We start from the raw sequence: 14,295 nt of genomic DNA on the forward strand, positions 1-14,295 counted from the left end.
TCATCATCATCATCCTTATCATCATTGTCATCATCACCTTCATCATCATCATCCTTATCATCATTGTCATCATCACCTTCATCATCATCATCATCGTCATCATCATTGTCATCATCATCATCATTACATAGCAATCAAAAATTTAAAAGCTGTTTGCAGAACACTTGAGGTGGAGAACTAGTGCTTAATTCAATGCCTCAGTCAAAGAAAGAGATTGGGAGTAGCCTCAAGCACTGGAGGATGGAACCCTTGACAGACTGCAGAGGAGTTACTGTAGGTAGCGCAGAAAGGTGAGAATATTGAGAAGGAAATTAGACTTAGCAGGTGAAAAGTTCGAGAGCACCTGAAGAACCCGCAGAATGGCAGGGAAACATCAGCTCTAGGGTGGTGGCTTGCCAGAGGACCACACTTCCCCAGATGTTTTTGCCCTTTGACACTGTGGTGGCATCAAGCTACAGGGACCAGAGCCTGTGCCTTCTTTGGAGACGGAGCACAAACTACCAAGTGGTGTGTGGGATAAGGAAGTTACCAGACTGTTCAATACAGGAAGGCTAAGCTATGTCAAGTGGAAGCATCTTGACACTGTGAACACTGGGGACTGAATAACCAAAGTTGTGTCCTACAGGGGTATGCAGTGATAAGGAAAATGGCCTCAGTGCCGTTTGAAATGAATGAAGGAGTCTTCTCATTCACAAATACTGTCTGGGAGCAATCTTGGAGACACGTGGATGTCAGTACTGTGTGACCCAGCGGTGTCTATCTAAGCATGCATGACAGATGACTCAAATGTTCCAAAAGCGACACGGATATACATCCTGTGGGACCACAAGCACCTAATCTTTCTTTATTCTTTCCTGTTTTTTAAAAATTCTCATTCAACACATATTACTTATAAAACCAAGAGAATGGGCCTTTGCTAGGCACTATATTTACTTACAAATGACTATAGACAACACCATGGCTCTGATTTCTTCACCTAAACACACACTTGCAGCAAGAGTAAGAGGCTTCTCATTATTGAAGCATTCCCTCCCCCACCCCTACGTTTACCGTCAGCAGTTCTTTTTCGGCTTCATCATGAACTAGGTCGATTCCCATTCTCTTCTCGCGGTGAAAGAGACACTCTCGGGCAACCTACAGATCCACAGAGTACAGAACACGTCACTACAAACTGACCACAGCTGGGGACAAGAAGGGCTAGTGGTTTGTTTAAAATAAGTCAACAGGGACTCCCTAGTTGGACTTCTCAAACCAGTTTGGGAGAGCCTAGCATAAGAAAGACCACAACAGAGGAAGAAACCTATGCTGCTACTTGAAAGGCTGGTGTCTGCTTGGGATACTTTGAAAAAAATTGAAAATAAATCCCAATTTGGGAAACTGACAAAATGAATTCCTACCAGTTAGCAACTAAGATAAATACTTGGCATCTGTCTACTGAAGAGAAACAGTTTTATTACATAAAACAAAGAGTTTGGGATATCAATTCTAAGTATGTTTTAACTGGCAAAAGTAAACATGAATGATTCATTTTCAAAATATTAAAATATTTGTGGAGCCAAATATCTAAAGCATTATCTTTAAAATCATTTGTCATTTTCCCAATTATAAATAATATGCTTTTACCTACTAAGAATTAAAATAGAGAAAACGTGATTGAGCCGTACCCATCACTCTTCTATTGTTTGGTTTTAATAAACGGAGGCAACAATGTCCTTACAATTTTATACTATTTTTTAAGGATCAAATTAAACATTAGACTGAGGTTTTAAAATGTACTTTGAAGCAGAGAATGTTAATTATGACAATGGAAAATAGCATAAACTGCTAACCATGAATTATGTCCGAGAGGTCATTATGTAGCTAAAATGCTTTTTCCAAACCTTTTCCATGACATAGAACTACTCTATGATGTTCAGCTTTTATAAGCATAAAATGTGAGCCATATTAGAATATGCTATTGAACCTCAACTGAGCAAATTTCTACTTTTTAATAGTATAATTTACATTTACTGTATGAGAAGCTAGTGGGTTATGGGAACTGTGAGTATTTCAGTGGCTATTGCCACCGCGCTCTTCAGGACTCTCCCTTGGGTCCACGGCCCCATCAGTGACATGTCAAAGTGCACACACTCTGCCCTAGATGGTCATTACTGCAATGGTCATAAGCTAGAAATGGTCACCTTATTGATTTAATCACTGCCATGTTATTAAAATTTAACAATCTTCCTCCTATTAAGTGGTTGTTTGTATTTTCTCTTTTGAAGTTTATTTCTGTGTAACACTGTTGTAATCAGGACCTTCTGGTTCCATTTTGACAGTCTATGTTGTGACTCACAAGAACACTCGGCAGAAACTGCAGGAGAAAGCTCACATCGGGACCAAGTCAGGGGTTCAGTCATCAGGAAGGGGGAGTGAGGCAAGCAACCGAGAGCCCTAGAGAAATTAAGTGATAGGGTATGTGGTCGTGGTTTGCAGGATATTTTCAATCCCAGAGCTAGCTCTCAGATAAGGCACTGGAGGCCTTAACAACCCAGGGTGAATTAATCCAAAAATATCCTATCTGAGCACCCCCAACCTCCCAGGGGATGCTGGAGCTTGTGCGTATTTACGTATTTATGGTTAGAGGAGAAAGGATGGGACAGAAGAGACGCTGAGCATCGATGCCCAACAGAGTCCTTGGATCACTAGACTTGTAGCCCCCTGGTCCTTAGTCTTATACTACAAATACCATGTGACCTCCTGCGAGCGCTCCATATGGAGACAACTGGTGTTGGCTGCATTGGTTGAGATATAGACTAATTTATCTTTTCCCCAGCGTTAGGTATGGAATGTCTTCTTTCTGTGGTGGTGGGCATGATAGGGTTGGAGGGCCCATTGTGTGGTACAAGGGTCATAGGTGATGCGAGCCTACTCAAAGCCTAATCAGACACAGGCAATGAATTGAGTCCTCCCTGTATGACCATGACAACTGGCCTGCATTCGGTCTCATTTATCTAAGAAAAGAATCCTAAACAATTTCTAACAGGGTCTCAGTTGATCATTTGTGCCCTGAAAGGCAGTTATGTCAACAAAGGACTTACTTCATGACACACAATTTTTTAATTTTCTTTTTTATTTATTGATATTCATAGTTTTTATTCTAAAATTTTATTGCATTGGTATTAGAAAATAACCTTATATGACATTTTAATCTTTTTTATTTTTTTAAAAAAGAAAACAATCTTTTTATTTTACATACCAATCCCAGTTCCCACTCCCTCTCTTAATTTTCTTTTTAAGAAACTTTATTTGTATATGTATGTGTGCATGTGTCTGTGTCTACAGGTATATATGTGTGTGTGTGTGCAGGCACACACAAGTGTACGTTTGTGTGTGCAGGTATATGTGTGCATCTCTGTGTGTGTGTGTAAATGTCAAGGGCCAAGGTCAACCTTGAGTGCTGTGCTTCCTCAGACAGCATCAACATCATTCTGAAACAGTTTCTCATTGGCCTGGAACTCTCTGATTAGGTTAGGCTGGCCAGTGACCCCAGTGATCCCCCTGCCTCCTCCTCCCCAGTGCTTGGATTGCCAGCACATTAACGCCATTCCCTGATGTTTCCTATGAGTTCTGGGGACCAAACTCAGGCCCTCCTACTTACAAGGCAAAGGTGCACCAACTGAGCCATCGCCCAGCTCCCATTAAATTAAAAATTTCTAAAATGATTATTTTCTTAAATTTTCATCTTAATTTAGAGCCTACAGAGATCAGCCCAGCCTTTTAAAGAGTTAATAAGATATCACATTCAGCTGAAAATACTGTCTAGCCTAATGGTGTTTCTTTAGTCTGCTTCGCTTTCTGAATTCGCTCAGAAACTCGTTATGGGTGATATATGTTTAGATGACCATGGTTTAGCCATTACCAACCCCATTTACAGATTGATGGATGAGTGTGTTTCTATGACAGCTAAGCTGCAGCACCTTTTGTCCCAACTCTCGGCCTTACCTGCAGAGGGGCTTCGGTCTCCATCAAAGCCCTCTCCAGCCTTCTCTTCAAATCAGTAAGAGCATTTGTCTCTCCAATCATTTCATCCAGCTCATGTGTGATTTCAGATTTCCAAAATGCTATGTCATTGACACGTTCTCCCAAGTTTTGGGTGGTGTCAACCTGGGTCTTCCGGATTTGCTGGTATTTGTCTTGAATGAGGCGAGATGTGTCCACTCGGAATCTCTCTGAATTATGCCGTGAGCTATTGGACTCTTGGTAGTTGACTAAATTGGAGCGATACCAATCGTCGGGAGTATACCTCGTGAAGAGGGTGGTTCTGTTGGACACGAAGGGGAGCATGGTGCTCTCACACACCCTCTGAGCTCTCGTGCAGTAAGGGGACAACGTTGGGTAGTTGGAGACTGTTTTATAGTACGTGTTCGGTCTCCATGGAAGGCTCAAGCTGTGTGCCAAATTGTGATGGGGAAAGCGGTCCCGATAGCTCGATGTCACGGTACCAACAGCTGGTAGGAAACTGGTTGGTGCTGGTTGAGGGTGGGCATAAGTAGCTGTTAAAGTAGAGCCTACAAGCTCCATGGTGCCCAGACACAATTTGTGAATCTCTCCTGCAAAGGAGGAATGGAAGGAAAGAGGGAGGGAGGGAACAAAGGAAGGAAAGAATATCACATAATTTAATCTTATATGACAGTCCGTAAAAAGTGACATTAGACATAGTACCAGCTTTGGAGCACCCGGGCTCATTAGATATCTGTTCTCATATGTCATCAGTACTTCTTGATGACACTTTCAAAAAGTTTCCATCCCTGTGTCTCTGAAGTGTATGAAGTTAGTGTGCTTTTATATCAGCCATTTGAATTTTTGAAATTGAAATGTTTTTTAAAAACTAATAATATTGAGTGCAAACTCAAGAGCATGACACTGTGTTTAAACAGATAGCTACCTCTACATACAGCAGATTCAAATCGTGCCATATGACAATGACACAAGACAAATTACTGAACCTTCGACTGCCCTATCGGCTGGCCCAAGGGATCAAGGCCAGCACTCTCTTCTTTGAATTGTTCAAGCAGCCCTGCAGGAAGCAGTTCCTTAGCAGCACGCTCCAGTCCCGTCACACCCAGCCTGTGAGCTGGGTGTGAAGATATGTCAAAGAAAGTATGAGACACCCCCTCTAAGAGCCTCTGGTATAGAAACTGTCAACCAGTTGTGTGGCTAGAATGTCACGGCCATGCTAAGTATTGGGACAACTGGGACAGCACTGGGCCAATGAAGGTTAACTTTTAAATTACCAGTTGAAAGGAGTAAAGGTGTCAAAGTCAGTCTCCCTTCTCCCCTCAAAGTCCACTAGCTACTCAGAAGGAGTCACTGTGAATGCTCGTTACTGATTGTAGCTTTTCAAATTATTCCATTCACATGGAGCTAGATATGTTATTTATATACTATAGACATCAACCTATGTGCCACTTACATGTGCAGAGCTTTTCAAAGGCAAAACACTGAGTTGAAGAGTTATCATAATCATAATACATATTTTTTTAGCTCAATACCTATCTAGGACCTCCTAGGAAGACCAGGACACTGTAGACTATGACATACCTTTTGGAACTTAAGTATGATTCTTCTGGGGAGGTAATATCTCCCTATCCATAGACCTGTTACTAAAAAAGAAAAGAATCAAGTCACATTCAATTTGCTGCACTATGCAGATAAAAAGAAATAAGGCCCTCACTGATTAAACAGCTAGACACCAATGTCTTCTGACCAAAACCACAGAACAACTGATTTGCAGAACTGTGTTCAAGTTAAAACCCACCCAGACCACATTGTAGAATAGCTGCCCGTGCCAGTGTGGCCCAGGGAACACTTGCTCCCTCCCTGTTTGCTGAGTTCTTCTTTCCTTTTGCTCCTAATCACTTTATACTGGCAACTCTTTACTTCAACTTTACTGGCAACTTTAAAGTTTGAAACTTTAAATATTGCTTTTCTTAAAAATAAGTTCAAAGCAACTTGAGGTATTGGGGACCTTAAGGCTGCCTTCCTTCCAACCTTGTCAAATTTGGAAATAACAGTTTTCTTCTAGCAAACAACCTATCTGCTTGGTTTTGGTTAAAGCTTGACAATAAAGGATCCCAAATCCAGAGGTCACTTAGTACTCTGACAGTGATATTTGAAGGGCATGCCACACGGATTTTTCTCACAACTGCAAATGTTGGCATCTTGAGTTATCACAATCCAGAATTGTCCAAAATGAAACCACACAGCCATGGAAACGCAGGTTCATAAGCAACACAAGATACATGAACAGAGAAAAAGCCACATACAGAGAATTTGGTTTTAGGGAAGGGATGGTCGAGGATCTGAACTGAGGCACAGGATGTAGAATTCATGTGTGGTGATGAGTTCCATGAGAACCAGCTATGTTATAACGCCAGCTGGAGCTCCAGCCATGCCTTAAAGCCACCCAGGATGCTGGGATAAAAATCATCTCTTGGTGGTGTTTTATCAAAGTTCTCCACCATCGTGCTGTTTAGGCTGTTATTGGTAAAGAAATCTGAAGGTATCATGGCCTAAGAAACGTTTAAAACTCAAACAGGATTCCTACCTACAACCATGGTAGGCTAGTCAAAACTGCACAGTTAAAAACCTGGATCCAATATTCGGAGCAGCTCCTCTCACATACTGGTCTACAGGCAACACGGGACAAATAACGAGCCCTCTGATTGTTGCTCCCTTGGGCTTGGAGGCAATTTCCAGATCACCGTGGGAAAAACACATGAAATACGCCAGAGCTTGGCAGGCTCTATGTCTTGAGAGAGTGACCAGACTCCAGAGAGGCCTCGACAACTAGAAGCTGGACTCCAGAAAACGTAAACTATGCAAAAACAGTTTAGAGGCCCGCACAGGGATGCACGTGAGCCTCTGATTGGGCATGATCCACACGTGGATCCAGAGACCTGGGGGTGGAGTTGTCAGCGGAACTGTTGCTAGAACATAGAAGGGAGGGATGCACTCTGAACTCAGCGAGCAAGATGAGAATACCACATTTCCAGGATGCAGTCAGTGAAGGTGTCAGCATGAGGCAGAAAGCCTCTAGCAAGGGAAATGTCCCCGACTCCAGTGTGCTTTCTGGTGCTGTAATAACACCACTGCCAAGAGCGACTTGAGGAGGAAAGGGCTTCTACGCTCTGATTATAGTCTGCCATTGAGGAAAGTTGGGGTAAGAACTCAAGCAGGAACAGGAGCAGGAAGGAACCACAGAGGTTACTGGCTTGCTCTCTCCGTGGTTCACTCAGCTTGCCTTTCCACACAACTCTGGACCGTCTGCTCTGGGCTAAAGACGCCCACAATGGGCCGGACCATCTCCCGTCAATCCTCAATCCGTAATTAAGGCAATGCCCCGCAGCCTTGTCTACTATAGGCCAATCTGACCAAGGTGTTTTCTCAAGGCTTCTTCTTCCCAGACGGCCTGCACTTGAGGCAAACTGACAAAAACAAACCTCCTGAATATATCCCTTGAAAAAGTAAGGCAAAATACAAGATTTTTAAACAAAAGCCAAAAGGATTCCCCCAGCAAAGAATTTCCTTTACAAAGGCAAAGGGAATTATTCCAGACTGGAGCCTTGGATCCTAAAAAAATATGAAGAATGTCAGAAATGGCAAGAATGTGTGCATTGCTAAAACTTCTTCTAACTCCCAAGTTTCTTTAAAGGGGAGTTGCTTAAGGTAAAAGTAACAAAAATGTTGGATAATTTATCAGATAGAAGTAAACTATACGATAATAAGAGCACATTTCAAGTGTATGTGGCTGAAATGGATGATAGAATTTAAGCACAGCCTGTGGTATATTGAAATACGCACTGCGCACTTCAGAACTGCTCTTCTCGGAAGGTAAATAAGGACAACAGGCACGCCTAAGCTTTCCAGCAGTGAGAACAGCAACACCATTTTTGTAGTTAACCTCCCGGGGACAGCCACCTTCTTTAACCTGACACTCTTATACGTTTCCCATGAAGCTTCCAAGGCTGGCGTCACATGTGGCATTAAACAGACTGAATGAAGCACCACACTGGGAATTAAAGAAGTACCCCACAGCTATAAGACAGCTACACTCTGGCTAATACCTTTTATTTTGTGTCACACGATAATGTTTCACCGCAAATGGTGAGCATGTCTGCGTATATGAGGGCAGGCTGAGCTCATCGGTGTCTGTGCTTCGTAAGAGAGTTCTGGCCCAAACATCAAAACATCTGAAAATTGATGTCCTGGAGTAATCTCTAAAAAAATAATAATTAAAAAAGAAGTTCTAACTAACAAGTCAAAATGAAGAAGGAGGGGGAGAAGGAAAAGCAAAGACATGACTGAAAAAGGGTGAAAAATAGGATGAGGAAAGGCAAAGTTATCACGATGAGAGACAGGAAGCTAACTATATTATTATAAATTATATTTATATTAAATAGTTTCCATATCGGTTGGAGAATGGTTTTAAATAATAATATTAAGTGTATGTTATCTAAAAAAATTTTGAATATAAAGTATACAATTTAAAAATAAAAGTATAGGAAAACATACATGTAAATAGCAACAAAAAATTGAGTTTACTACATTATTATCAAGCCAAGTAAACCTCAAGAGCAAAGACATAAATTCAAAGAGCGATGTCAGGAAGACAAGATTGCTCAGTGGGCAATGACGCTTTGCTACCCAAGCCTGGAGACCTGAGTGAGGTCCATTCCTGAAATCCACAGAAGGATGAAAGGAGAGAACTGGCTCCCAGGGCCACACACGCCCACCAGCACTCACTCATGTATCACACATGTAATAATATTAAATAAAAACAATACTTTAGGAGATATAGCTATCTTAAATGTCTATGCAATCATTGGCATAAATACATAACACCAAGACAGACAAGATTAAGGCACAGGCAAGTCCACAATTACAGTCTGATAGCCAACACTCTTATGTCAGTAATTCATAGAAAAGATATACTGGTTAATACTCATTCAAATAACCTAGGCTACCTGGATCTAAGGCGTCTACAAGGCGTTGCATCCCAAATGCAGTCTTGCACACTATTTCCAAATGCACAGAGAATGTCCGCCAGTGCAAACCAATCACCAGCCTGGAATCCCAGTAGTCCGAAACTACAGAAACCATGCAAGCTAAATATATTTTCTGAATACATCAATAACAGACACTTAGAAATTTCTCAAATAATAGGAAATTAACACAGTTATAAAAAAAAAGTCATGAAACAATGAGAAAATAGCATGGGAAATTGGAAAATAATCTTTAAGCGAATGAAACACAACCTATGAAAAATTAATGAAACATAGCAAAAATTGCTATTAGAGGTATGGAGCTCAAATCAGTGATCTGTGTTTTAATCTAAGAAATAAAAAAGCAAAATAAACCCAAAGAGGGAAGAAATAGAAAAGAGAAAAATTTATGAAACAGAAAAAGACTAAACAGAAAAAAATGAAAATCTGTCAAAAAAAATTAATAAATTGGCTTGACTTACCAAAATAAAAAGAGGACAAATTAGGAATTAGAGAGAAATATTGCCACCAAATCAGATATTTAAAGGCCAATAAGGCATCAGTCCTCCCTTCTTTATGCTAACAGTGGACAGCACAGGCCCAAGAAATGGCTCAGGCAATAAAGGTGCTTACAACTGCCCCTGACGAGCTGGATTCAAGTCACATGGGTGTGCATGCATGTGGAGCCTGGACATTATTGACACTGAATACCCTCTTCCTTTCCTCTCCATGAATTGAGAAGGGGTCCCCTGTTGAACCCCAGGCTCTCCGATACCAGCTAATCTAGATAGCTGGCTAGCCAGGACTCTCTGTCTCCACATGCCCCCAAACCCAACACTGTAGGAACCACTCCACCTGCTCAGCCTTCACGTGGGTCCTAGGGATCCGAACTCTGATCCTCACGCCTGCACAGCAAGCACTTACTCCACTAAGCCACCTTTCCAGCCCAAGTAAAGTTTTCAAAAGCTACAAAGAAGACTGAAGAAAGGATTGATAGCCCAAAGAGCCCTATGGCAATCAAGTGGAACGTATAATTTACAATATTTTCTCAAGGAACATTTCAGCCCACTGGTGAGGACTGTTCGGATTGAAATGTCCTGCGTAGGCTTCCCTTTGACGCTTGGTTCACAGCTGGAGGCACTGTTTGGAGAGGTGGTGAAACTTCTAAGGGGGTGGAGCCTCTCTTCTGGAAAGAGTCACTGGAGAGTTGAGGGTTGGTTATAGGACCCCACTCCACTTCCTGTGGGTGTCTGCTTCCTGAATGCATCATACAAGTGCAGTGTGACCGGCTGCCACAGGCTCCTGCTGCCATTTCTTCCTGCCACCATGGAAACCATCCCCTAGGCCATTCAACAGGGTTTTTTTTTTTAATCTTTTAAATTAAACATTGGGCAGATGTGCTGTACATGCTTTTAATCCCAGCACTCAGGAAGCAGAGGCAGGTGGATCTCTGTGAGTCTGAGACCAACCTGGTCTACATAGCAAGTTCCAGGATAGTCAGAGCTCAAATAAATAAATAAATAAATAAATAAATAAATAAATAAATAAATAAATAAATTTCATTCACCCGCAAAGAGGATTTGAAGAAATGAGATGTGCTGCAATATCAAACCATGTTGGAATTTATCTATTTATTGTGTGATCAATAGGAACTAACATAATGAAAATGCTACAGTGGTCATCTATAAATAGTAATTTGCTAAAAACAAAACCAACTCCACAGAGAAGACAAGTACTGGAAAGATCCATTTTCAATTTACAAGATGGGCTTGACTTGAATGGGTGTATTTTTATCAACCCATTTTAGTCAAGACTTTAGGATCATAAATATTTCAAACATAAGCCTATAGAACATCCCCCAGAAGACCCGCGTGCAGAGACTGGATCGCTTTGCTCCACCCCTGGCCTCAGATCAGCAGCGGGCATGGATTGAAAGCTTCCTATACAGACCCTCAGGTCCACTAGGAGCTAACACAGACCAGAAATCCACAATAAATACCGCAATTAACAAGGGCTTCTCTTCAGATCCTATAAACCTTTTCACCATTTAAACAAACACCATAATTAGGAGCAATGACTTGTCTTTCAACATGAAACGTTGCAACTTCAAGGTTAAATAAAGTATTAGGAAAAGCTTACTGATCTCTAAGCAAACAAAAAAGAATGCAAAATAATCCTTGTCGGTAGCAGGATCTGGGCCACTGGAAACGACATTACAGTTACTTCTATTGCCACGACTGTGCACTCAGAGACACCCATTAGCAGACAATCAGAATGTCCAAGAATCCGTCTCCAGTATTTTTAAGGGAGCAAACTAAAGGCCCGTGAGCATGAAGATGTATAGGAGATGTAAATTCACAGCACACTTGATGCAGAGTATCTGTTACATCTCATTACAGAAACTTAAAGCAACAACACCGTGTGTTGGCATCTGGATAGATACATCAGGAGAAAAGTATAAAATATTCAGAGTATAAGGAAACACTAAACTCCAGTAGCCTTGTGCCCTGGGGGAAGAAGGAGGGTGTGCTTGTAACAGTTTAAGGGATAGACCGGGTGACTTGGTATACAGATGCTGCTCACTGAATTATTGTGTGAAATGTTTCATTTGTTTAAAAAAATTATCAGATTCCTCAAATACTTTATCTGTCAGTAAAACAGCTTCCTGTCCGCAATAACCAAGCAAAGAATGTTCCCCAGTTTCTCAAATGTTTGCTTATTACACCATAAGCACCAGGAATGGTATTGAGGGGGCTTGGTTTAAACCACCAAAATGCAAGGAAGATTTAACCCGAAAGTGGCTCCGAGGCAAGGAATGCCAGAGGACAACAGCCTTGGTTTAAATTTCAGGTAAGAGTCTTCCTCTTGGTCTCTTTGGTAGCCTGGACTGAGAAAGCATCAGGAGAAGGGCTAAGGACACAAGCTACACTCTGGAGAAGTAGGTGAGAAACAGAATGGATGCCCCTCGCGATCCAGGGCTGCCTGCGGAGGGGGGGGGCGGGGGCGAGGCAACCAGGACTCCTAGGGAGATGCCACAGCCTTGCTGCCCAGGGCACCTAGCCCACTCACCTGTGCGCGCCTTCAACCTTCAGCTACCCTAGAGGCCGACTCGCCCCGCCCCCCTGTGACATCAAACCGTGGACCACTCAACGGCAACCAGGGTCCCTCGCAGGGAGCGGATTGGGCACCAGCAGGGAACACCCGCCCTAGGCGGTTGCTATGGACGCTCACGCGCACAGTAACCGTGCTGGGATAGCGGTGGAGGGAGGGTCCGGGAGACTCTGGAACTCAGGTTCCATCGCAAGGCGGACCAGCTGACTTTGAGGCCTTCTCTCTGTTGTTTTCAGTAAACGCAATATTTCTGCAGGCACCGGCCATGTGTTTTATTTACTTGTCCATCGCTGCCACCTCCTTCCAAGCTCTAACAGAGTTCCTTTTACGAAGTGGGGGGACTGAGGCCCGCCCTAAAATGCAGATCTGGAGGCTTTAATACTCCCTGAAGTGGCATCCCAGCTGTGCCAGCCCCAATAACCCACACTGATAGCTGTTAACAAGAAAGAAAGCAAAGACCCTGGTTAATCACGTCTGGCGTTTCTTGTGCACGCTCCCAGGATGAGGTAGCTCACCCAAGGGACCTTAAGACATGACACTAGGCATTCGGGGGGAGGAGATCCTCAACTTTGCCCATTCAGAAACTTAATTGTTATCAGAGGTCGAGGCCAACTGAACGCTTAAGAACCTGAAGAGGAATCGCTAGATTGACTCCAGCAGGGTACACATTAAGCGCCTCCCACTTTCTGACAATAGAAATGAGCCTAGAATGTTTTCCTCAAGTGTGTGGGGGTGTGGCTACAATGAACACCTGAAGTCCAGTGCTTAAGCACATGGAGACCCCCCATCCGCCCACGCAAGTCCGCAAGGCTAGCCTTCTCTTTCTCCAGTCTCCCTCCCTACAGCTAACTCCAGAGCCTAATTCAAGATACCTTTCTTGAGGGCTGGAGAGATGGCTCAGTGGTTAAGAGCATTGCCTGCTCTTCCAAAGGTCCTGAGTTCAATTCCCAGCGATCACATGGTGGCTCACAACCATCTGTAATGAGGTCTGGCGCCCTCTTCTGGCCTGCAGGCATACAAGCAGACAGAATACTGTATACTAAATAAATAAATATTAAAAAAAAAAAAGATACCTTTCTTGAATCTACCATTTTCGGTCTTTTCCTCTCAAGACGTAGCAAAGCATCCTTGATACTCAGGACTCAGAATGGGCTTTGGTGATGCCGCCAAGTTGCCGCCAACATAGTATGTTGATTCTTGGGATCAGAAGGCCAGAAATTCCTGAACCAAATTTAACTGAGACCTGTTGAAGATGGGACAGTCTTCATGCTTTGTATTGCCCCTTCTTTAATAGATCAGAATATGGTGCTGGCCAAATATTAGTCGCCCTGTGTCTGATTTTTAAAGAAACAGGTGAAAATCATAGTAAACCTGATATTTGAAGTGATATGGGAGCATATAAATGTTATAAACTTCCTGGGTTAAATTAGTCAATTCTAGTCACAGGAAAAGATTGAATTTTAAAAACACAAGTCAGATACCCTTGGTACAACTGTCAAATGTTTGCCAGAATTAAAAGGTTATTATTGCACCGTATCATGCTTGCCACAAAGGAGGTCCTTGTCCAATATTTGTGATTTGGAAGCACACATATGATGCGTAGCCTAGGAGACTTACCAGAGGTTTGGACACAGAGGGGCAGTTGAGCTGACTGAGGCAACTTTGCTTCTTTGCTTGAGGAGCACACTGCTTGAGACCAACTATATAACTTCCTTCCTCTGTCCGGCTGTCACCAGACTTCCTTTCCAGTCACTCTGGGACTTCCTATCACTCAGTCATCAGCCACCACAAGTCTTTATCCAGAAGCTGTCAGACCCACCCCAGCAGCACTTCCTTATCAGAATCCAGGGGCCGCTTTGTCTGCTCAGATCCAGGAAGCTCACTCGTGCTGCCTCCTTGCTTTCCCAAACAGAAGTGGCTCTCCATAGGCATGGGCTGCTCTCTCACTTAGCTCCTCTGGAAATCTCTGCTTAGCCCTGTGTGTCTTGCTAAGTACCCTCCTAAAAATCCTGTTACATGCCAGACCCTCTGTGAGAAGAAAATTTAGCTTCTAATTAACAAAATCACCTCCAAATCTTAGCACACCCACTTCCCTGTTCATGTTCTTTCCACAAAGATTTTTCTCACTAACGTTTACTTGGAAGCACAGTGCATCCCA

General features: G+C 42.8%; 1 protein-coding gene across 2 annotated transcripts in view; it reads right to left on the bottom strand.

Moving 5' to 3' along the window:
- Tekt3 (tektin 3) overlaps positions 1-12,148 on the bottom strand; it is a 41,145-nt gene extending 28,997 nt beyond the window's left edge. The window contains exons 1-5 of one of the 2 annotated variants that reach the window (XM_005349875.1): positions 12,096-12,148; positions 8,109-8,261; positions 5,584-5,645; positions 3,985-4,592; positions 1,051-1,134 (exon numbers count right to left, since the gene is read on the bottom strand). In XM_005349875.1, coding sequence (XP_005349932.1) covers positions 1,051-1,134; positions 3,985-4,563 — 663 coding nt within the window. In that variant the 5' untranslated portion in view covers positions 4,564-4,592; positions 5,584-5,645; positions 8,109-8,261; positions 12,096-12,148. The remainder of the gene's footprint in view (positions 1-1,050; positions 1,135-3,984; positions 4,593-5,583; positions 5,646-8,108; positions 8,262-12,095) is intronic. The other variant, XM_013347132.1, reaches the window with a different exon arrangement.
- Positions 12,149-14,295: the final 2,147 nt, after the last annotated feature.

The sequence above is a fragment of the Microtus ochrogaster genome, chromosome 7, assembly GCF_000317375.1.
Source record: "Microtus ochrogaster isolate Prairie Vole_2 chromosome 7, MicOch1.0, whole genome shotgun sequence".
Lineage (NCBI taxonomy): Eukaryota > Metazoa > Chordata > Mammalia > Rodentia > Cricetidae > Microtus > Microtus ochrogaster.